The sequence below is a fragment of the Chelonia mydas genome, chromosome 10, assembly GCF_015237465.2.
Source record: "Chelonia mydas isolate rCheMyd1 chromosome 10, rCheMyd1.pri.v2, whole genome shotgun sequence".
NCBI lineage: Eukaryota > Metazoa > Chordata > Testudines > Cheloniidae > Chelonia > Chelonia mydas.
Window position 1 is genome coordinate 56,119,168 of NC_051250.2, and position 26,002 is coordinate 56,145,169.

At 41.1% G+C, this 26,002-nt stretch overlaps 1 protein-coding gene across 4 annotated transcripts in view; it reads left to right on the forward strand.

The window, feature by feature from the left end:
* Positions 1-26,002, forward strand: part of THSD4 (thrombospondin type 1 domain containing 4) — a 599,697-nt gene that overhangs the window by 531,542 nt on the left and 42,153 nt on the right. For all 4 annotated transcript variants that reach the window (XM_027818796.3, XM_043523831.1, XM_043523832.1 and 1 more), the window contains 4 exons: positions 504-746; positions 8,159-8,288; positions 10,208-10,412; positions 12,674-12,847. In XM_027818796.3, the coding sequence (XP_027674597.2) occupies positions 504-746; positions 8,159-8,288; positions 10,208-10,412; positions 12,674-12,847 (752 nt within the window). The remainder of the gene's footprint in view (positions 1-503; positions 747-8,158; positions 8,289-10,207; positions 10,413-12,673; positions 12,848-26,002) is intronic.

The following is a 26,002-nucleotide window of genomic DNA, read 5'->3' on the forward strand; positions in this document are numbered from 1 at the left end:
GTATTTTAAATTCTATAGCACTGAGGTGTGTTAAATGTAACAGTAATTCTGAAAAAAAGAAAAAAAAGAAAATTGGCAGGCAAGTTTGGTACTATTTCTCATGTTTTTGATTCTCCTTGTCAGATTTGTATTGGCTCTATAGTCTGTTTCTTAATGAGGAGCAGCTGGAATTTGACATTAAGAGGCACAGAATATGGAGCATGATGAAAAAACAAATCCTTGGGAAACTTGATTGACATTAGGTGCAATAATTATGCTAGAAAATGCCTGGTGAATTTCCACTTTTGTGTGTGTGTTTGCTTGCTGAGAATTGGGTGCCTCATTGAAAAGCAGCAAGTCTTTGTCTGCAGAACAACCCAGCAAGTCTGTATATGGAGATAAAAGCTACTTCCAAGCTTGACAACTTTGTAGACCATTGTTTCAACTACTAATTAGTGAATGCATTAGCTAATATTTGAAAGAGATGATCACTCTTTTAATTTGCTCTTGTTGCCTGTCCCCAGGGGAGCCATTCAATGGTCAGTTAGAACTGACAGATGGTACAGATCACGAAGATGAGAATTTGCATAGGGAGACAGACACTCACACTGGACCGTCAACAGGGACCTTTCCTGTTATTCAGCCAGGAAGGTTTCCTTCTCATCAGCCAGACAACCAGGTCCCTGCTGTGCAGCCACCACGACGAAACCGAGAGCACAACTGGAAACAGGTTGGAACAACTGAGTGCACCACTTCGTGTGGGAAAGGTAAATGCTTTACAGTGTATGCACAGTATTTATATTACACACAGGAGGATTCCAGGCCAGGAGAAGAAAAACATGGGGGAAAGAGCATGTTAGAAAACCCAGCAAATCCCTGTATACATTAGACATATGTTTGAGCCACTGCTTTCTGTTGTTTCTCACTAAGTGAAAGACAGACAAATCTGTAGCACAAAGTGGGTTCCAAATATATGTCAATAAAAATAATTCTAAAATAAAATAAACAGGCCATGCTGCACATAGTTTATAAACAGGCTTGGCAGAGTCCAATTTTTTTTCATTTCAACAGATAATATTAATGTTTATTTTAAGCATTTTTTATCAATTGCAATTTTCATAGTTTTGCAAAATTATGGGCTTTAAGAATTTTTTATATTTTTATCCATTTACATTTTCACAGCTGTGGGAATTTTTTGAGGGGGTCAATCCATAGAGGGGGTCAGTCCATAATTATTTAATGACAGCGATATTCAAAAAGGTAAAGCTTTATAACCATTAAAACAAAAATTGTCAACACACATCAAAATATACAAAATAAATATCCTTAAACTCTAATAAATTCTCAAGCAGAATTTTTCTTACTGTCCCTATCTGTAAATTTAAATGATTATTGATGGAAATATTTTTCATTGGTTTGTGTGTTTGGTGCAATCGACGTTTACTGACATTTACTGATAAAGATGTAATTCTTCCAAGCCTAGTTAAAAAGCAGAATATGGCATCCATTTCTGAAATGAGAAATATTGCAGTCCTTTATGGCTGAGGGCAATTGCCTCAAGTTGCTTTTCTCATGTTTCCCTGATACACTATCACTATCCTCAGCATTCTTTGGTTTCCTTTCCCCATTTGTTTAAATCCTCCATTTTCATTGGTACTTTTTGCACCTCTGTCAATATCTTCCTCCTATTTGCCTGGATTGCACCTTTACTGGCAGTGATTCCTCCAGTGCTGTTCAGCTCAGAGCTCCATTTGCCAGTTAGATGCCCTTACAATATGTGGTGTGAATTTACAAGCTTTTTGAGGGGTTCGACCCCTTTAATTAACCTTTTGCGTGATGGGACATAGCTCTTTGCGGCACAAAAGCTGGTTGAACTAGCCAGTTGTAGGAACAAAGGTACTGATGCTTTTGACAAACATCAGTGGTATATTCTCCAGAACCAGTGTGCAGGACCTGAATACTTGAGCAGAAGATGGTAGTAGAGTGTGTAGTTTCTAGAGATTTATGATGTCCAAACACAATTTTTTTTAATGGTTACAGCCTCTCTTGCTGTAGCAGCTGAGTACCCTTTTCATATTTGAAAATCAACAAATTATATTAAAATATAACCCAAATTGGGGTACTCTAATAAATACTGTCCTTTTTGGAATAAAACCCAAGAGTACATAATAAAAACAATCAAAATAAGATATAATCTAAACCAAGTGAAAATGTCTTCCATCATGCTCTGACGCCTGCTCTAGCAGACCTCTGACGGGAGTAAATTCTACTGGTGGGGAAGCTCACCTGAGAAGTCCTGGCACCAGGCACACTTAACTCCAGGTATTGTCAACACATACCTCCTGGCTGATCTTACTTTAAAATGGAGGGGCTCTCTCAGAGAGCTGGGCCAGTGGGGTGTATGACAGGGCTACCGGTATAGCTAACAAAACACAGCTCTACGCGTTCCATATAACTCGTTAAGCTGCTGGGAAAATTGTGGTTCCGTTGAGCTAGAATAAAGGAAAATTTAACTCTGGACATAGAGGAAAGGTAATATCTTTGTGGCAGTCAGCATATTCCTGAGGTGAGGGAAGGCAATTAAAGGTGGTGATGTAAAGGGAGTTGATAGCGTATTCTGTTACTGGGGATACTGAACTGTTAGAGAGATGTGACTGCTCTGCAAACCTATTTCCTCTGGGGAAAAATTGTAGTTAATTTTCTTTAGGGCTCTCTCCTTGCTTCAAGATATGAAACTGAGCTAGTACATGAAATCTTAATGCTGTGCTGATCCTTATGCACATCATCATCATAATGAATTCAAATTATATCTCTGACAGGAGAGCTGGTAGTTAAGCACACTACATGGATGTTCTCTTTTTTTATTGTTATTCCCTGCTAGTCCAAGACAATGAATTGGGAAATCTGCCCTACTTGCGGAAATTATGTCAGAAATGTTACAGTACTAAAATCAGGACTCTTGTGAGTCTGACACATTGTGGGGGAGGGCAGTGAACGTAAACCAGAATTATTTTGCTTGGCCCTAGGAAATGGCTTTTAGATTAGGGTATGTGGACAGGATCCTCAGCTACTGTAAATAGACATAAACTCTCTTGCAATCAGTGAGGATCACCAGCTGAGGATTGGGACCATCATATTTTCAGAAGGTGGAAGCTGAAGTTTCTGTGCAAAGGAATTGTGCATTTGAGTACTCAGATCAAGAAATTCTGCATGCAAATGCAGGTGCACACATCTGTAAGGGTTTTGAGGGGTTTCAGTCATTTTATAGGAAGAATGTTGGAAACTTTCCTTTGTAATCCCTATGATCAGAATTTTGCTGTTTTTAAATATCTGGCAGTCAGTGGGAAGCAGCTATGAAATCTGAATGCCGATTTAACAGCAGAAACTAGAACAATATAATATCACAGGAAAGCTTTCAGCATGTTATGGAACTGAGACTTACACCCTGAAATTAGAGAGGAGGAATGTCTGAAATAAATATTCCTTCCCTAGGTTCTGAGTGGGACCTGGGGTCAACCTTGTGTCCCAGACTCTACCAAATTTAATTTGGAGCAGTATACTGTACTGAGAGTACTATGATTTGCTGATAGTATGAACAATTTGTTACAAATCTAGTCCTGAGTTACTTGGTTGACTACCTCTGCCCATATAATCCTCTAAGGCAATTGAGGTCCAACAGGTTCTTTGCTCTCTCCCAAAGAGAAATGGTAAAGTGAGGCAAAACAATTTGTTGAAACAAAGTTGAAATTTTGAATTTGTTTCCATTTTGCAGAATTTGTAAAGGAATGGGTTTGTTTTCTTTCTTAAAAACATTCTGAATTTTTTTTTGATAATTTTTGAAATTTTAGTTTTTTCCACTTTTGCGTTTTTTGAAACTGCAAAAAAAATTGATGTCCATTATTTCCTTCACTTTTTCATTTTTTCGTTTCTTCTTTTGCTACTCTATAATTTTTCATAACTTCTTCAACTTTGGGAAGTTATTGACTATCAAAAGGAGGAAAGAAAAGAAGAAACGCCCCTAGACATCATTCATTCTCTTTCATTTCATGGCAGAATGAGATCAAGGAAAAAGGAGAAGAAAATGATTGATTTTTCATTAAAAACTGGAAATATTGGATGTACTTTTCACTGAAGTTTTTGATTTTGAAAAAAGACCATTTATCTTTTTTTAAAATTATTTTTCAGATGAAAAATATCAACCAGCTCTTGTCCTAAAGTTCCACCTGATCAGGCTGAGGGTGTAGCTTTCTAGGACCAGGGCCATGCCTGTGGAAACTGCTAACTTCCCCAAACAGAGTAGGGAGGGTATTTCTATGGCACCAACCCTGTGCATCAGCCAGAAATAGATGAGATCATATGCCAATGAAGTTTATACACTCCAGGAACCACAGAAACTCCTCCTGAGAGCAAACACTCTTTCCTGTTCCCCTGTCCTCCAACACAGACTGTGGCTTAGCTGTAAATGGAAACACATTACAGAGAGACCGGTCTGAATACGAAATTTATTAATAGTGATACTGTAGTGTGCAGCATGTTCTTAATTTAAAAAGCAAATTTGTAAAGAAAGCTAATGAGTAAAGCACCCTGCTGATTGCTAAATTACCTACTTTCTACTAGAACTGGAAGAATGAAGATGGCTCTGTATACAATTTTATTGTAAATTAGCATTTCAGATGCAAAACTTCTCATTTAAATATATTGCTGAATGCATTTAAATTTGGCAGATGTGTAAGCTTTTAATTTCCTTTATTACAAATGCCATATTTTGCTGTATGTCAGCCAACAGTTATCATTAATCAGAACCACACTTATTGTATTTAAACCATGGGCGTGAGTTAAAGCTATTACAAAACTTTAGTGCAAGATCAATTAAAACAAATAGCCATCTGAATGTACTGTGCACGCTCTCGCTCTCTCTGTCTCGCAGCTAACCTCCCAGTTAGATGAAGAAAAATGTAAGTTTTGTAAATACGGGATGAGATGCAGGAGTTTGCAGAAAATCTGTTACACAGTTAAAAACTTTTAAGTAATCACCAAAAGTTACCATTAAAATTGAGATTTAGAACACTAGGAGGTAGGAATGTGGAGCTAGTTAACAACAGATGCTAGACTTAGACTGCAGATTCAAGTGTATAATTAGATATAGAAGGAGCTGGAGCAGACTAAGCATTCAGTCCAATGGCATAAGATCTGCATTGTCAGCAATCATGTAAGCCAGTTGCAGTATCGATGGACTCTTAGCATCTAACTTATACCACATTAGCCAAGATATTCAGGCTGTTGCTATTACAGTATTACCCTTTTGTTCACTCCTCCCTGCCACATACACCAAAAGAAAAGAGACAGCTGCATGTTGTCAGCAAATTATCCAGTTTCAGAGTTGTGCAGACTTTTAGCCATGTGACTCGTTTGGACTTTTACAGTGAGTCATACAGCTTTGAACTCTGCACATGTGCGTGTTTCATATGTTACATGCTGGGTAACAACAGGAGAGGACTCTATGTTTCTACAATAAACAGCTCTTTGTTAAGAGAACTATTTACAGAGGTGCAGCTAGCATTCTAGCCATTTGCACACAGGCTGGCTTTCTGGTGCCTCCTGCAACCTGGGCTCCTCCCTCTAAATTCCATGCAGGTTGCTGCACTGTGGGCCCATAGTTTGGTTCGAAAGTAGAGGCAAGCATATTTGGTGGTGGAAGGAAGGAATTAAGCTGCAACTCTAACATCTTGTGCCCTCACATCTCTCTTGTAAGGATTTGCTTCTCTTTACTCTGAGGATGTAAATCCTCTTGGTGTTTGGTCTAGACCAGTGGTTCTCAAACTTTTTTTTTTCCGCAGACCACTTGAAAATTGCTGAGGGACTCAGCGGACCACTTAATGATCTTTCCAACTGTTGTTTGTACCCGTTAGCTAACTATTGTAAAGTGCTTTGGATAAAAGCACTATATATAAAAAACCTTCATAATAATTAACGATTGTTCTACAAATAATAGCGCACAACTCATATTTTCCTATCAGTAGTCTTACCTTTCTAATGCGATGGATGTGCCCTCTCTCCCCCGCTGCGGCAGCCCCTGAGCTGGGGCTGGGAAGGAGGGGGTCTCTCCCTCTCTCCCTCACCGCAGCAGCCACAGAGCTGAGGCTGGGAAGGAGGGCCATCTCTCCCTGGCAGCTGCAGCCCTGGAGCTGGGGAAAATCGCCTCTTTCTCTGGCCACCACAGCCCCGCATGTCCTAAATTCCCTCCACCCCCTCTTCTCACCCCATTGCCCCCTCCCAGCTGCCCCCTATTCCCCCCAAGGCCACCACCTCGCCTTACAAGTCTCCAAGGTCCACGCACCTAATTAATGGAGCCATGCTTGCGCAGCTCGACTAATTAGGTGGGTGGCCCTTCATTCTCTCCTGTGCGGCCGCCCAGGCACCCACCTTAGAGGAACTATCTGCGGACCACCTGAATGGAACTCGCGGACCACAGTTTGAGAACCTCTGGTCTAGACTGACCTTGTAGAGGATTGTGCCTTCAAGAAACCTGATACATCATGAAGAATGGCTGGTGTTGGGTAAGGGTGGGAGATGTGCAATGTGACCTCTGGAAAGCTGCAACAAGAGACTGCTTGCTGAAGCATAAACATTGTCTGATAGTTGTCTGTGTGTCTGATAACGAACTGGGGACCCTACAGACATTTGTATTCTCTTCTCTTCAGGTTGTATACTATTCTTCCCTAAATTCTCAAACACAGCAACTGTTAACATAAATGTGAGTCAGTATAATTTTACCCCAGAAACAAAGGTCTACCCCAGCTGTCACATAGGCCCATGGCAAAACTTCCATTGTTTTCAATTGAAACAGGATCAGACCCTAAATTTGGGGAAGAGAGTTACTAAGATAGGGACAGCATATCAGGATATGTCTGTGGAAAGAAGGGCAAACGATTTATCTGCATTCCTGTTTGAATTATGTGTTTTGTTTGTGGTCAGTTCATTTTGGGGTATAAACACACTTACCTCTAACGTAAGCAGGATCTTTCCCTTTCAGATCAGAGTTTATTTTCACACTCCATTATTTCTTTTTTTGCCCACCCCTCAGTCTCCACACTAAGTGGGCCTCAGTATTCAAAAGTTGCTAATGATTTGGGGTGCTTCACCTTATGATGCCCAACTTGAGATAACTGAAAATGGCCTGATTTTCACAGGGCTCGTACTCAGCCAATTTAGTGTAGCTCCCGAGAAGAATTAGAATAAATTGGGTACAGGCAGGGATGGAGAAATTTGGCATGGATCTTCTTTGGAATAGAGTAGCAGGAATGAGAAAAAACTGTGTGGGCTTTGAGGGAGTTTGTACAAACTCTTCTTTGACCTGAGAACTAGAGCTGCATGACTCACTGAGCTGCTGGAATTGGTGAAAATTCTCTCTGTACCAGAATAATGGAAGTGACACACTTAGCATCTTGGTCTGAATTTGTCACCATCACGAGAGACAGGTTACACAAGCAAAGGAAATCACCGTCTTTCTGTCTAAGTGCAAAACGTAGCTAAAGAGACTGAGCAGTTAAAAAAGGAGAGAAATAATAATACTTAACATCTATCCAGCATTTGTCATCCCTAAAGCATTAATTCATGAAGCCTCAAAACACTCCAATGAGGTAGGTATTATTTTTATATCCTTATTGACCTGATGATAATCCTAAAGTAGGGAGGGTAAGTCACTTGCCCAAAAGCAAAAAGAAAAGGAATCTGACTCAGAGGCTGGATTAGTGCACACAAGTTCCTGCTCCCAGTCCTGTGTTCAGGCTGCTAGATTGCATTTTTTAAATCAACTGCAGGCTGAAGCTAGGCACAGTTCTCCCCATAAACATTTAATGGAGCAAAACCACAACATTTTCTCAGCCTCTCTTGCAATGCTGTGCTGTGGTTTGTGTTTGCAGGCAGCTGCAGTTGATGTATTGCTGTAAGCAGCAAAGCATTCAGATTTCACTTATGTTTATTTGACTTTATGTACAATGGATAAACTACTAATCTGGACCGTTTCCTTATCCTGTTGCTCTCTTGTGTTTAGGTTTTCTGCACCAGATCCTGTTGCTGTAGCTAAGTCATGTGTATGTTGAATGTTTTCTTTTTATCTGCACTACTTATTATTGGGTTTTTTTTGTTTTTTTTTTTTGTTTTTTTTTTGCCATTTCAGGGTTGCGATACCCAATCTTCCGCTGTGTAAATAGAATCTCTCATGAGGAGGTGTCTGAGAGCTATTGTGACACCAGCACCAAGCCCACGCCAGAAGAAGAAGCCTGCAACATCTTCCCGTGCCCAGCCTTGTAAGATAGTGCCAGAAAATACACTGGAAAATGAAAGCAGTAGTGTCACTGAAGCTTTGCACAAAGAAGGGTAGCTGTTTAAATAGGACTCTAGGGTGAACATCTCAAGTATTTTCCACTTGTGACATGGAGTGCAGTTGATGGATTCCCCTGTCAGAGGTGGTTTTTATTTTTTTATAGGAAGTGGCAGCCATAGCAGCTTATCCTCCATTACAGCACTGTTATCCCATGTGAGATAAGGGAGTTAGGAGAGATTGGCAGTCATTTACTCTGGGTTAAATGCAGCCACTCCTCAACAGGTATGATGGTTGAGGGTGCACTGCCCCTGCAGTCTCTCCCCTAGTCTCTCCCTTGGTGCTCTTTCCAAGAGAGAAGCCTCTACCTGCACTTCTCCTAGAGCAGAACTCCACGGTTCACACCACTTTAGACTGAATCACCAGGTTACGTTCCCACTTGTACCGGGCAAGTGGTGCTTTCTACGTTATACTCCTTTGCAGTCCCTCACGAGTGCACCCCTGGTGACAGGTTCTGCTGCCTTCACGTCTCTGGGTGCAACCCTACCCCATTCTACCACTCAGCCCCCCAGCTTCTAAGCATGTTGATATGACAGGCCCAAATGTACCAGGTACCTGCAAGACATTTCCTTCTGGGAGCCTGTGATCAGCAGCTGATTAAGGTAACTCAGAACAGTTCCTTCCAAACAGCACACTGTGTATTCACCCAAGGATATATAGCAAGCAGATAAAAGGGTTAACACTACAGAGGGTCTTGTCTAAGCTTGGAGACAAGGGATAAGCTTTAGACGAGCCTATATTGCCTCAGTGTACTCTGCGGGGCCTCTGTCTTGACTGACTGCTCCTGCTGCAATCTCTGCCTCTCTCTGTCAGTTTCTCTACACACACACTTCCTCTCCGGGCAGGGAGTTTTAAGGTTTGCTGTCATTTTTGATCTTAGGGCCTCTGGCCTGGGAAAAATAGGCCTGTGACCTGGCTGGAGCCAGGTGGTCACTTCCCAGTAATAGCCCATCCAATGTTCTCTAGTCTAAAGGACTACTGGAATACTTTCCCCAGAGATATCTGATCTCTAGTCACAGCTTTGTTTCCTGCTTGTCCTCCCTAATCACCTTTAATTCAAGCTTTAAGTTTTAATTCAGCTCTGTCTAATCAGACGGAATACGGTCAATCAGGTAAACTGGGATGCCTACGGTGCTGATGATAAATGATACAGCTATCTCCCTCATTCTCCACAACAAGTCTCAAGTTAACAGTGTGAAGGGCTTTTGTACTAGCAATGCACTAACCTCCCTGAGCATGACACTAAAAATGACATGGAATGAAAATATGTATATTAATAAAACAAATACATATATGCAATCTTAATGGAAAGGAATTTTATTGTCACTTAAATGAAATGCATCTATTCATTGTTTTTATATGTAAGTTAATGCCCATTTAGATGATCCATCTATCATTCCTCCTCTGAACAACTATCTTGTTACTGCTCTCCCTGTGTCATGTCCAGAAAAAGTCTGTTAGCTCCTCAGGGCAGGCATCTTGCTTTTACATGTTTTGGAAAGTACTAATAAAGTAATCAGAAATAATATATATTGCTAGCCAATTTCTAAAAATACACTCTGATCACTATACCCAGTTCTGCAACTCTTACATATTTAATAGCATAACTCCTCACCCTACAAGTAGACCCTTTGTAAGTATGCAGTGGTCCCCTACATAAAGGATACATATTATTTATTTCAGTATTCAACAAAAGACAAAACAGAGGTTTAAATGATAGTATAAGACATATTTTAGTCCAAATGCATATAATCAGAATTGAAATGAGATGAATGTCTACAATATGGCAATATCTTTATTAACAGTGGATCATTATTATGTTCTCCTTTTTCTTTTCTCTGTTAGCTGGGATATAGGGGAGTGGTCTGAGTGCAGTAAAACATGTGGCCTTGGTATGCAGCACCGACAAGTCCTGTGCCGACAAGTGTATGCCAATCGTACTCTGATGGTTCAGCAATACCGATGCCATCACTTGGAGAAGCCAGAAACAACCAGCACATGCCAGCTGAAGATTTGCAGTGAATGGCAAATTCAGACAGAGTGGACTTCGGTAAATGGGAAAGAGTGGTTCATTTGGAGTATGAAACCTCAGGGGAGCCACGGTGGAGTGGAACATTCCTCCAGAGATCTTTACTCAGATGTGATTTGGATTACATTTGGCTTTGATTAAAAACCACAGAGGGGAAAGTGGGAAAGCTTTCAAAATAGGTAGTAGGTGAGCTTAGACAATTTAAACAAGCCATGTGGTTATGACCAATTAAAACTTATTGTTTAGGACCAGAGAGAATAGAGAAAAGGGACAGGGTAGACATATACTTAGTTAATTAAAATATCATTCAGAGTGCTTTGCAAGGTCAGTGTATTTATCTGTGTTTTTAGCGAGGGAAGACCTGATAAAGGCTTGTTTTATATTTCAGGGGCATATGTTATTATCCAGGGTTTGATTCTATGTAGGGTTCATTATTGTCTGTTTTGGTGGTAAGAAGCAGTAGCTGGTTAAGGTTTTTTTGTTTTTATTTTTATTCAGTTGTATTTTGAATAATATTTAAATGCAAGAGCACCTAGAGGCTTGGATGGGTGGTTTTGTTTTGTTTTTTTAAATACGTATGAAGCAAAGTAAAGAAATATTATAAATCAAATACTGCTTTAGTAATTTTAGCTGATGATATGAAATGGCAATCAAAATAAAATTTGGTGATTGATTTATTCTCCTCCCCCCCCCCCCCCACCAAAAAAGAATCCTTTGGCATCAGGAGGAAAGGATCTACTGTAATGAGAGAGGCATTTAAGTTTGGAAGCTCTGTGGTTTAAATAGAGCATTTATTGTGTTAGCTTACTGGAGTTCAAGTAGGTTTTCACTTTGGAGACAGCTCCATGATTTTAAAAATGCATCTTAAGCAATTTAGTGCAGTGCCATTTTTCCCAACACAGAAACATAAATGACAGATGCTTTGATCTGATTCTGGTTAGAAAAGATGGCACTTCTGATTTAAGGAAGCTTCCAGACAGTGTGACTTAGTGGAAAGAGTACTGGACTGGAACTCAGAAGACCCTGGTTCCATTTCTGGGTCTGTTCCCAGACTGCTGGGTGACCTTGGGCAAGCCACTTCATCTCTCTGTGCCTCCGGAAGATGGGGATCATGATACTGATCTTTGTAAAGTGCTTTGATTTCTGTGGATGAAAAGAGCTATGTAAAAGCTGGGTGTTCTCATTATCATCATTATTGGTGTTACTCTAGTACATTATTGACTTGTTTCACGAACCTAACCTGAATTTCTGCAAGTATCTTGGACTCAGGGATTGGAGAAATAGACGCAATCCATATATAAGCGATGCTCTTACTGCTAGATACTTTTGTGGCTTTCACATTTGCTTAGATAGGAAAGTGAGGAGCGTGTCCCTATGGGGAAAATGAATGTTCCAATTGCTGGCACTAATCATTTGCAGCCATGTGTATAATCATTAAATTTAAAAACAACAACATCGTATGTTAAGAGAATGTTAAGGCTGCAAAGTCAATCACTCAGAAGTTAGGAAATGCCAAATATAAGGCTGCCTGTGCAACCTTAATTTGTACTCCTTGTGTGTATGTGTTATCATGCAGCCTTTAATTACATGGTCACATAGTATTTGATGATAGAGCGATAGGAGCACTGGCAGGGCAAGGTCCTATCCAGGTGTTCAGTTTGGGGGCACAATAGGCCGTGGAGTTCCTTAGGCAGGACTCCTTATCTGCCTCTCTTTGCCCTGATGATCTGAGCTGCATACATCGCCAGGCAGAGATGCTGCTGGCTGCTGTATGGAGCAGCACTCCATACAGAGAGGCCAGAGAAGAGCAGGGAAGGGGTGTCTTTCAGTTGAGGATCAGGAGCAGCTGTGCTCCTTTGAGTTACTCTTTGCTTTATCTCCTGCCCAGGAGTGCAGCTCAAAAGCATGCAGAGTATGTGGAAACCTTGAGACAACCTTTCTGGACCTCAGAGGGCTAGTTTCTGTGCATTGTAACAAGGCTTCCCAGTGCAGCAGAACCACACCAGTCCCAATGTGGTTAGGTTCTTTATGGTCATGGCAGTGTTTGGCCCTATATTTTTAATTTTTATCTTTCCAAATTCACCTACATGATGCATTGGAATGAGACCCACATCTATAAAACTATTGAAATATCTCCCCTGAACAACCAGTATTTCTTCAGCTCATGTAGATTTTTGCACATATGGGATTGCAGGTAAATGGATAGATGATCTCCAGCTAGACCTGGACTGTAGTTGCTAGGTCTTGAATGTAGTGCTGACGCAAAGTCTGTTTCATTACAGTGTTCGGTGCCATGTGGAGTGGGGCAGAGGACCCGAGATGTAAAGTGTGTAAGCAATCTTGGAGACATTGTTGATGACGAGGAATGTAATATGAAGCTACGGCCAAATGACATAGAAAACTGTGACATGGGGCCCTGTGCTAAGAGCTGGTTCCTCACGGAGTGGAGTGACAGGGTAAGACTTTCCACGATTTTCTTGTAAACTGTCCCATTCACCCTTTTGAGACATAAGAATTGAGTAATTTAGCCTAAGTGCAACAGAATATAAAATATCAATCATAAAAGATACTTGTACTTTTACTGAATTGCTTTAATCTATAACATAGGCAGGTGCAGATAAAGAAAAGATAAACTGGTTCCTGAGCTTGTTTTAGGTTCAAGAAGTGATAAAAAGGACAAGAATGTGGGCTGAAGTCGCAAAGTCTGGATTTGGAATCTGATCTGAATCTAGACTTCCCTAAAGATTGGGTGTGTTCAGATTTATTTGTTTTGCTTTGGTTAGGCCTGAGTCCCTAAATTTGGATCCAGATACTGCCCAAATGTTCTTCTGGGTAGGGAGGTTTCAGATTTGGTGTTCTGGTTTGAGCCCATTCAATAAAATATTAGCTGGCCCCTACAAAGCCATAGAAATGACTCCTTGGAGCTCCAGAAAGGTTCTCTCAAAGTTTCCACATCTTAGGGAAGTTGGATGTATGTTTTGTTCCAGTGCTGCATACACAGGATCAGACTGCTGTCAACAGAGAGATGCTGATTTACACCATCTGATGATCTAGCCTAGGGAATTTGTTTAATAGTTGTAACATATTATTTCATTAAGACTTACAGGATAGGCATAGCTAACACCTACAAAATATTTTAGTCCCTCTTATGGGTTGCATAGCAGATCTTATCCATACACAAGTCAAACTCCAGTGTTTATCGTGCAGGCCTCATCCTTGCATAGCTTACTCCATTGGCCAGTCCTGACACACAGGCAGATAGTCACGTTCAGAGGAAATACCTGTAAGATTTTATATATACTCCTCAGTGATATTCAATCCACTGTGACACTTTGCGGTCCAACAGTTCTTGTTCAGAGGTCATGTCGAGTGCTGACCAGCCTGATTTGCCTGAGGCAACATGGGAGTGTACTGAGTGAACTTAGCGGAGCCACCAGGATCTTCTCATTTCTCTCTGTGGTGATGTGTTCTGGCAGTGTAGTAACATGAATGCAGACATTGCAGAGTCTAGTGTGTCATGCTACCAATTTTAATCCCATGATAGGATCATTTTATGATTCTCTGTGACTCAGTTTGATGACATAGAGGCTTTCCAGCTCTTCAGAGTTCAGTACTCCTTAAATTTTAGACATTTTCTAGCAGAGAGTAGGAAGAGGTGCTCAATTAAAACTAACTCCTGAGTCACGTCTTCAAAGCATCATTGGAAAAAATTATCAGAATCTTACTAGGATCTGAATGACAAAACTCCAGGCTGAGCGTTCCTTTTCAAATAGATTTGCTGAGAGAGAATCTTAGTGCTTCAATGGAATATTATAGAAGTCATCGTTTGACAGCAATATTATTTACCAGTCCCTCCACAGACTAATTAAGTGCCTCGTCAATGCAATTAACTTTTGAGGCATATTTTTGTGGGGGAGAATGTCTCATTGCATCTTAGAACATTTAAACTTTTAGAGGAAGTTGCTAGTCACTCAGGATAATGTTAATGTACATTCTTACGTGGACTAACCCAGAAGTTAACAGCTAAGGTATATCCTATTGCTGTATTGTAAACCACAAAGTGCCTTTCTATGTTTGTTTTTCTAGTGTGTAGAGCTGGATTCCTTGTAAAATGTTATTCAAGTGATATTTTATGTGTGGGAAAGAAAAAAAGCAGTTTATCCTCAAAGATAGAAAAGCTTAACTAGACCTTTGAGAACATGCTGGGCCAGATCCTCAGCTGGTTTAACTTGCTGTAGCTGCATTGACTTCAGTGAAGCGCATCTTTACCAGCTGGGGGTCTAACTCTCTATTTTTTCTTCTCCAAGCCTGACACTTTCATTTCTGCAAAATTAAAAATGTGACTTTTTAAATAGCTGAGAATGTTTATTTTCAAAAATTAAAATAAATAAAAACAGTTTGCATGCTGGGAGAAAGCTTTTGAATCTAGAATCATGTTTTTAAATTTTAATGTATATATTTATGTATGTTAAGTGAGAGCCTAGAGATGAAATATCTTATGTTGAAAACTTTATTTTTTTTCTACTGTGGCTGTTTTAAAGTTGGATAATAAATAATGGGCTTGTTACCTTTTCAGCATATGGAAGTAAGTGAACTAATTAATGATTTCCAAATGTTTGCTACTGTGGTTGGCATAATTTAGCAGCAACTCTGCCAGCAGTGCATTTAGTTAGATTTGTGAAAAGAATAAAAGGAAAAGGATTCTTCTCTACATGAATCAGAAAAAAATACAGGCCAAAATTTTCAAATTAGATCCTTGCCTTAGATACCTGCATAAGATATTCAAAGGTGCTGAACAGTAGCAATTCCTGTTGAAATCAATGGGAGCTCTGTGTGCTCTGCAAATCTGTCCCTTTGGCCAAAAATTTTATTTTTGCATGTCAAATACTACTTTAGTGATTCAGCAGCCTCTTTCCCCTTTGATCGGGTGTGTTTCTGTTTAAGGGCATTTAGGTGGACAGTTTGAAATGATATGGAAACGAGCACTCCCAGATTTGCAGGCTTTGTATCTTTAACTCTAATTTCCTAAAGCAACTTTTAAAAAAAAAAAATTTTAAGCCAAGCCACAATTCAGCAATAAGTGTAGATCAGCAGTGGGTGACCCACAAATAGTTCAGATAAGCAGCCAAAAGTTCAGAGGCTAAAATAAAGCTTATTTAAATCTCCTGAGTCTGCAAAAGAGTGGTAGAAATCTCACAAGAACAGACCTTCTTTATGAGATTTATTACATGTCTACCTCCACTCCCAGCTGGAAATACCACAGAACAGTCTTTCTCATTGTATTGTGGCCCTTGTGGCTGGAAACCATAAGTGAAAGAACTTATAAGCTTTCACAACTTTGGAACCTTAAAATGCTTCAGTTCAAATGTGTTTACAGCAGGAGGTGAAGATTTGGTCCTTATTTTTCTGAACAAGTTTTGCAGTTACTTAGTGTATATGGATGTATATTCACCATATGAATAGATAAGGTGGCCAAGGTAATCTTTTATTGGAGCAACTTCTCTGGGTATTGACATCTCTGCTTTCAATTCCTGTGTGCATTGGTGCTCAATACAGCTCAGTCATTATTATCTGCTACAGTGGGAGGGGTCCAATACCTAAGCAAAAATTATATTTACAAGGAGCTAGATGCCTGGGAGAGAGAGAAACCGAAGTCTTTGGGGACTGGGGCTTGACTGTCCAGCCAGGGCTGGAGCAGGAGGCAGATTGCAAAGAGGGAATGAGCCTGGATAACTAAGGAAATATAGCCTAGACAAACCTACTATAATGCAGGTACATAACTGGTTGGAAAATCATACTTGGAGAATTGTTATCAATGGTTCACAATCAAGCTGCAAGGGCATATCGAATGGGGTCCCGCAGGGATCTGTCCTGGGTCCGGTTCTATTTGATAGCTTCATAAATGATTTGGACAATGGCATAGAGTTGCAAGCTCTTTGGAGGACAGGGTTAGAATTCAAAATGATTTGACAAACTGGAGAAATGGTCTGAAGTAAACAGGATGGAATTCAATAAGGACAAATTCAAAGAACTACACTTAGGAAGGAATAATCAACTGCACAAAAACAAAATGGGAAATGACTGCCTAGGAAGGAGAACTTCAAAAAAAGATCTGGGGATTATCGTGGTTCATAAAATAAATAGGAGTCAACAATGTAACACTGTTGCAAAAAAAAAAACACACAAAAAACCCCATCATTCTGGATGGATTAGCAGGAGTGTTGTATGCCAGATATGAGAAGTGACTCTACTCAGCACTGATAAGGCCTCAAATGGAGTACTGTGTCCAGTTCTGGGCACCACATCTGGAGAAAGATGTGGACAAATTGGAGTAAGTCCAGAGGAAAGCAAGAAAAATGATTAAAGGTCTAGAAAACATGGCCTATGAGGAAAGACGGGGGGAAATGGAGAGTCTGAAGAAGAGAAGACTGTGGGGGAACATGAATCTTCAAGTACATAAAAGGTGGTTATAAAGAGGAAAATGATACATATTTCTCCATAACCACTAAGGACAGGATAAGAAATAATGGGCTTAAATTGCAGCAAGGGAGATTTATGTTAGGAAAAACTTCCTCAGTGTAAGGGTAGTTAAGCACCGGATTGAGGAATCTCTGTCATTCGAGGTTTTTAGGAAAAGGCGTTTTCCAAACTTTTTTGGCCACGGAACACTTTTTAACCTATTCCGGGACACTTATAATATTATTTTGTAGTTGTTTGGTTTTCAAATAAAAAATTGCGTTATTTATGCTCAAATATATTTTATTTTATAAAACAAAGCAAAAATACAAATTTAAAATAACTTGAACTAACACTTTCTAACTGGAAAGCGCGTATAAAATAGTACAAAAATCAGGTGCAAGAGTCAAAATTAAATTCTAGATTCTTTCACGGAACACCTATTCACATCGTGCGGAACACAGTTTGGGAAACACTTTAGACAAACACCATCATGGATGGTCCAGATAACACTTAGTCCTGCTTCAATGCAGGGGACCGAACTAAGCGACTTGTCGTGGTCCCTTCCAGTCCTACATTTCTATGTTTCTATGATTTGTTGAAGTAACAGGAAATTTTGGGGGTAGGAAAATTTTTAAATAACTCATCATTATGCTTTTTAAAAAAGATTTTTGTGTCCTTAATACCAATACATATTTATAATTTGAGTCACTCTGACTGGAAGTTGCTGTAGATGGTGTAGATTTCTTATGGTGTGCTTAACACGCTCAAGAAGAATCATCATGAACAGTTTGCTTGGAATGGAAGGCAGAGTGATGCTGTGGTGATTAGAGCGCACCAGAGCATTGGCTTACCCTTTCCAAAATGGGGGAATAATCCCATGGCACCAGTCGTCAGGTAGTTTCTCAGGAATCCATATTTTGTTGATAATGTGGGTCAGCCCTCCCAAAATGGAATCCCCACCATGCTCAATTAGCTCTGCATCTATACTGCAAATACCGGCAGCATGGCCATTCTTCAGTTTACAGACTGTGCTTCAAACCTCCTCGACCATATCAGCCCTCCAGCTGCATACATTTGATCCAACAATAGCTGGATGGAGAAGTCCTCCTGAACAGCCTCACACATGCTGAAGGGATGTCATGGCTTCCAACCTTACTCACCTCAGCCATAGTATAGAGCAGGCCACAACACTGACAGAGAACTGGGCTCTGGTGATCTGAAGGGTGCACTCTGTGATCCATGAACAGGAGAATTAATGAAAAATTGTATTAAATTATATACCTAATTGAGATGCGGGTTCAGTAATGGTCACAGCCCTAATGACATGCTGTAGTGTATATTTCTAAAAATTTACTCGTCGTCTATAGTATGAACAGATCAAGGAGACTCATGACAGACAATTTCCAAACCACAAAAAAATCAGAGCATTACCTTAATAGTTATTTCAAGGAACATTGACAGAATCCTGTGTATGCACTTATGTAGAGTCTTATGGACTTTGGGGTTTATATACATTGCATGTGCAAAGCTTACAGTTTGCATGACCACAGTGTGGATCACGTGGTGTATCTTCTTCTGTATATGGTAGTCAGACCTTCCACACTCATCCTCTTAAAAAATAAACCAATCAACCACAAGTTTAGAGAGTGACATGATCCAGTAAATACTTAAAGAATTTAAAGTTAGGTGTCAGATACCTGACTCTGATATCTACTAAGCTCCAACTGAAACACACTGAGATATTTATTTCAGTATGAAAAGTGAGAGCAGTAGTAGGTTAAACACCAAATATTGTTCCCATCGAAGTCAACAGGAGCAGGATTGGGCCCAAAACATTTAACAAGAACTTCATCTGTTTCTATTTGTCATACTACATTCATTGTTTCTTTTTCTATGAAAAAAAAATTGACCGGCTAATTAACTCTCCAAATTCCAAAGGCTGCCTTTACATTATCTGTGATTTTTTTCACTTACAGAAAAGCTCAGTAAAACTTGGGGAATTTACTATCATGAGTTTGCAGAAACAAATTTGCGTAGGTCTTCCCAAGTCTCTCTTGCAATGAATCTGACAGCTCAAAATCAGGGGCACCATTTCAGATTTTGGTTGGGGGGGGACTTTAACCATGATTCATGAGACTACTTAGGCACTTGAGAACTCTAGTTTTTTGACAGATAACTTATCAATTAGCTGACAGGAGCCCTGTATCTAATTCCTTTATAAAAGAAAGAAAATTAAATAAATATTAGACCCACTCAACTCTAATAACAACATGTTTTGACATCTTGTGGCAAGTTGCTTAAGGGACACTTGTTAGGTTTTAAGTTTTAATGTATATTCTTACATTATTACTAACTCTGTGGGGTTAGTAACCCCTAATCATTTCTGTTGCCCTTCTCTGTACCTTTTCCAAATCCAGTATATTTTTTTGAGACGGGGTGACCAAATGTGCACACACTATTCAATATGTTGGTGTACCGTGGATTTGTATAGAGGCAATATGATATTTTTCTCTTATTATCTATCCCTTTCCTAATGATTTCCAATATTCTGTTAGTTTTTTTAATTGCCACTGCACATTGAGCAGCTGTTTTCAGAGAACTATCCACAATGACTCCAAGTTGTCTTTCTTGAGTGGTTTCAGAGTAGCAGCCGTGTTAGTCTATATTCGCAAAAGCTCACGAAAGCTTATGCTCAAATAAATTTGTTAGTCTCTAAGGTGCCACAAGTACTCCTGTTCTTTTCTTGAGTGGTAACAGCTAATTTAGACCCCATCATTTTGTATGTATAGTTGGGCTTATATTTTGCCAAGTGCATTACTTTTGCATTTATCAACACTGAATTTCTTCTGCCAGTGTGTTGCCCAGTCACCCAGTTTTGTGAGATCCCTTTGTAACTCTTTGCAGTCTGCTTTGGACTTAACTATCTTGAGTAATTTTGTATCATCTGCAAAATTTACCACATCACTGTGTACTCCTTTTTCCAGATCATTTATGAATATGTTGAATAGGACTGGTCCCAGTACAGACCCCTGAGGGACACCACAATTTACCTCTCTCCATTCTCACCTTTTATTCCTACCCTTTGTTTCCAATCTTTTAACTGAAGTGCCTGGCAGTGCATTCAGGATCATCTAAGGATCCTTAATCTACTTAATCTACTTTAATGCTCAAATAAATTGGTTCGTCTCTAAGGTGCCACAAGTACTCCTTTTCTTTTTGCGAATACAGACTAACACGGCTGCCACTCTGAAACCTACTTTAATGGTAAGCCTTTTTTTTATCTCAATCACCCTACCTCTGTTTAGAAACAAACTCCTTGCCTCAAAGGCTATGCTGCTCCCAGCTTTGGAACTCATCCCATATCACCCTCAAGCTGTTGCAGTTAAGAGCTCCCTCTGGGGCTAGGGTGAGTAGACCTCCCCTACGAAACTTGGGGGGAGGGGAGGGCTAGAGCTCTCCCCTGCCCCCCACCCCAAATGGTGCCCCTGCTCAAAATAATACTGTGTTAAAACTGCAAAGTTTCACCACATTTGGATTCAAATTCATAAATCAGTCTAGGCCAGGGTGAAAGGTTGGTGACCCTTACCAAACATATCAACAAAACTAGGTTGACAGAAATTAGATGAGATCCATGTGGCCTGGAAATATTGTTGCTAATGGTCCATATGGCTCTGATCTATAGTTCAGTTTACTGGAGAATGAGAAGCAGGGAACGCACACTCTCCTATTTTACTATGGTGCGAAAATCACCCGTGTTCTCTGTCAACTGACTGGTGTGCTCAATATTTTTGTTTGTTCATTTGTTTCTCATTTTATATTTACTACATATTTACAAGGGAGAGCTTTTAAAATGTTAATGATATTTGGAAGCCAAAATAAAAGCTGGAAAGAAAACAGCATTGTGCATTAGGGAACAGCAAAGCAAGACTAGCTTTGAATCTCAACTGTGCTACAATAAAATGAAATAATAATACTTACCTTATGTCTCCCGTTGGAGGGATTCTAGGGTGCTTCACATACACTAATGATGTAATCCTCATTTAACAGATGAGGAAATGAAGGCACACAAGAACAGGCATATTGGTTCAGACCAGTGGTCTATCTAGCCCAGTATGCTGTCTCTGACAATGGCCAATTCCAGATGCTTCAGAGAGAATGAACAGAACAGGTCAGTTATTGAGTGATTCATCCCCTATTGTCTAGTTCCAGCTTCTGGCAGTCAGCGGTTTAGGGACACCTGGAGCATAGATTGCATCCCTGACCATCTTGGCTAATAGCAATTGATGGACCTATCTTTCATCAATGTATCTAAGTTTTTTAAACCCAGTTATACTTTTGGCCTTCACAACATCTTCTGGCAATCAGTTCCACAGGTTAACTGTGGATTTTGTGTAGGGAAGTACTTCCATAGACAACCTTAAGGTTTCAGAAGTGCTGAGCATCTGACTTCCACGGGTTTGCAGGTGCTCAGAACAACTGAAGTTCAGAAGATAAGTTTTATGCACAGGGTGACAATGTGAGTCTATAGCAAAAAAAAAAGAACTCAGGACACTTGAATCCCAGTTCTGTGCTTTATAATCAAAAGACCATACTTTTAGTTATGAACGTTAAATGTCATAAATAAACAGTATGTCACAACAATTGACAAATTAGATTGAGAAAGTGCAATGACATATCCTCAAGCCTCAATGGCAGAACTGAGGGCAGGTCTACACTACGGGCTTAAGTCGATCTAAGTTATGCATCTCCAGCTACGTGAATAACGTAGCTGGAGTCAACATAGTTCAGGTCGACTTACTGCTGTGTCTACACCGCCCTGGGTCAACAGGAGAAACTCTCCCATTGACTTAACTTATGCTTCTCATTCCGGAGGAGTACCGGAGTCAATGGGAGAGTGATCTACGGTCGATTTAGCAGGTCTTCACTAGACCCGCTAAATTGACCCCCGGTGGATCGATCACCACAGCGTCTATCCATGGTAAGTGTAGACATGCCCTGAGATAAGGAGAAGATGTATGAAGTGTTGTTGTAGCTATGTTGATCCCAGGATATTAGAGAGAGAAGGGGGGTGAGCAATATCTTTTATTGGACCAATCTCTGTCAGTAAGAGAGACAAGCTTTCAAGCTTACACAGAGCTCTTCTTCACATCTGGGAAATGTATTCAGAGTGTCACTGCTAAATACAAGATGGAACAGATTGCTTAGCATAACCAGTTAACACATATTTCAAGGCACCGCTCAAGGTGAAGTGTTTGGTTAACAGCTTTCCAGTCATGGGGTGGGAAAGGAAAAAAAATCCCTCCCAATGACAGCATTGCTGCCTGCCTCAAATTTCTACAAGACAATGGACAACATGCAGATATTCACCTGACCCCAAATACATTGCCAAACTCATCCATTTCATCCCCACCCATAACAATTTTATATTCAACAACAAACACTTTTTCCAAACCCTGGGAAAAGCCATGGGTATTAGGATGGTTCCCCAGTATGCCAACCTCGTCATGGGCCACCTTGAGGAAGAATTTCTGGATAAATGCACCAAGAAACTAATGATATACCTGAGTTACATTAATGATATTTTCATCCTCTGGATGGACAACCAAAACTCCATCATAGATTTCCACCACAACTTCAACAACCACCACCCATCAATTAGACCCTCTCTAGAATGCTCCCACACTAGCATCAACTTCCTTGACACCACATTCAGCTTCAACAGTGAAGCCCGACAGACAACTATATACAAGAAACCCACAGATTGCCACACCTACCTTCACAGATCCAGTAACCACTCCAAAATATACCAAGATATCTGTTATCTACAGCCAGGAACTCAGGCGCCAGAGACTATGGTCCGAGGACAAAGTCCGGGATATACACCTTAACACACTTAAAACCACCTTCAAAAAACAAGGACACTCTACCAGAGAATTAAATTGCGTCATGAAACGGGCCACAAAAATATCCCAAGAGAATCTGCTTCAATATAGAAATAAAACACACTTCGACAGCCCACTCCTAGTTGTCACCTACCACCCCACACTGGAACCCATACAGGGTATCATTAAACAATTTCAACCCATACTCAGTGGGGACCACATCCTGAAATAGATCTTTCCTGAATCTTCTTTTCGGGCCTACAAACAACCCCCAAACCTCTCCAAGCTCATCAGCAGAAGCCAGCTTCCCACAGACTAGGACACACCAACTCAAAGCAGTGTCAGTCCCTGCCAGAACAACAGATGCAATATCTGTAGACATGTCTTCATTGCTACGATGATCAACAACCCCCACAACACACCTTTCAAGATCCATGGGCTCCTACTCCTGTGTATCACAACAGGATCTCATCCAGTGCACTAAATGCCCGAGTAACAACTGTGTGGGTGAAATGAGACAATCATTACACTCTCGAATGAACTCACATAGAAAAATGATAAAAGACAAAAACACCATATCACTGTGGGTGAACACTTTTCAAAAAGCGATCACTCTATATCTGACCTCTCAGTGCTCATCCTCAAACACCTTCAAAAGATTAACCTGGGAGCTTAAATTCATTACTTTGCCAGACACTAAAAGTAATGGACTAAATAGAGACACTGGATTTATGTATGCAGTGTTATTGTAGCCGTGTCAGTCCCAGGATATTACAGAGACAAGATGGGTGAGGTAATATATTTTATTGGACCAACTTCTGTTGGTGAGAGAGACAAGCTTCTTCAGCGTAAGCTCAAACACTTGTCTCTCTCACCAACCAAAGTTGGTTCAATAAAAGATATTACCTCATCTACCTTGTCACATTGGGTTTATGGCTTATTACAACAATCGATAACCCACTTACACACACACACCCAGTTTCCTCACACAGCTGTTACTGGAGAGGGTTTAACTGGCTACTTCATCCACCCTGTCTTTCTAATAAGGAAAAGATAATGGTGAAAAATTTCTAAAGTACTTAAGTCCCATTTTCAAAATCAACTAACTCACCTATGAGCCTAAATTCCAACTGGACTTAGATGCTTTTGAAAATGTTACCCCTTGAACTTTCTGTTTATATATTGTTTTAGATGCAGTTTTAGTGCTATCTGCTGCTTTTAAAATTCTGTGTCAATTTCAGATGATTTATACCCTTACCAGGATTATTTCTGTTAATACTGACTTCTTACTGGTCTTGAACATTCAGCCTTGAGATGGCTGGCTGGAGTTCCGCCATAAAATTAGGCCTATCCACTGCAGTTTACTGCTCTGTAACCTGGCACAAATCTCATCTTCAACAGGCTAGCTGACTTATATTTCAGTGAAACTGTTTCCTGTTGTTTAGTGTCATATATTTTGACAGTGCATTCTTCACTTGAGAAATTCACCCTAGGAATTCCAGGTGGCTTTTAGAAATCAATATACAATATAACCTTCCAAATTGTTAAATTATTCTGAAATGCCTACAGTTCTGATATTGAAGGCTGCCAAATTGTCCTCCCAAAGCTGACTCTAAAAAGGAGGTGGAACAGGTGGTTGCTTAGAGCAGCAGAATGTTCAGGGACTGTTTGTATGGGTGACTGATTTGGTACACTAGATTAGCTAGCTTGCCAGAAGCAATAGAAACCCTAGTTAACCGTATCCAGGAGCGGATTTACCATGAAACAAACCGCAGTAGCACGGGGCTCCCAATGACGGGGCCCCCCAAAATGCAGGACAAATATCTGACAACCTGCCTCTGAGTCCCAGCCGGCAGCGCAGCAGGGCTTAGGCAGGCAGGCTGCCTGTATGCCGTGGCCGGTGGCCCCACGCCACTCCCAGAAGTGGCCGGCTGCTGGCATGTCTCTGCGCGCCCCTGGTGCAGGGGGGAGGCGGCTCTGCATGCTGCCCCTGCCCCGGGCAGCGCATGGAGACCTGCCGTCCCCCTCCCACCAAGCACATGCCAGCAGCATGCCAGCAGGGCTAAGGCGGCTTCCCTCCTGCTCTGCCTCCCTCCCTCTGTGCCACTTCGCTCCCAGAAGCAGCCAGCATGTCCCTGTGGCCTCTGGGGGTGGGGTGTCTCTGCGCACTGCCCCCGCCCCAAGCACCAACTCCGCAGTTCCCATTGGCCGGGAGCTGCAGCCAATGGGAGCTGCAGGGGTGGTGCCTGCGGGCAGTGGTGCGTGGAGACCGCCCTGCTCCCCCCTCCTAGGAGTTGCTGCTGGAGGAGTGTGTATGCCAGTCACTTTGGGAGCCGCGCTGCCCGAGATAAGTGCCTCCCTCTTGCCCCCATCCTGCACCCCAACCCCTTGCCCCAGCCTACAGCCTGCACCCCACACCCAAACTTCCTCCCAGAGCCCGCACCCCTCCCACACCCCAATCCCCCGCCCCAGCCCAGAGCCCACACCCAGTACCCAAATTTCCTCCCAGAGCCCACCGTCCACACCCACTGCCCCAATTAAGGTACCTAGCTTTATTTTCATTTACTTCCCATTATTTATGATATAGGAGGAGGATGAAGAAAAGAAGAATGCAAAATGGAGAGGAGATAAGAGAGAATGTTCTTTTTCTTGGCTGGGTCCTGTGGGGGAGGCCCCAAAAATGAAGCTCCACACAGGGCCCTGTGACATTCCCCTGGTGTTATCTGGACCAGTGATCTGTTGGTCACTACAATCCTTGACTCTGGAAGCCAGCGTTACCCTGCTCTGCTGTGAGAACCCCCACTCCTGGGTTGTTCACGCACAGCCTCTGGCATGTGAGCTGCTCCTTGGATTGTGCAACCAAATGACACTAGCCAATATCTCCGGTCCCAGACAGAACCCTAGGAATCTCCGTCTTGCAGTGTCCAGTTATGCCTGCTGGATGCTGCAAGCTTATATGAGTTCGTCAATTTAACAAAGAAATTGATATGCACCAGGCTTGTTATCCCAAGGGGAGTTTCTGACACACTTCAAACCAAATGCACTGCTTCGGGTAGAATAAACAAACAAATGTATTAACTACAAAGATAGATTTTAAGTGATTATAAGTCAAAAGCACAACAAGTCGGATTTGGTCAAATGAAATAAAAGCAAAACACATTATAAGCTGATCTTAACACTTTCAGTGCCCTTACAAACTTAGATGCTTCCCACCACAGGCTGGCTGGTTGCCCTTCAGCCAGGCTCTCCCCTTTGATCAGCGCTTCAGTC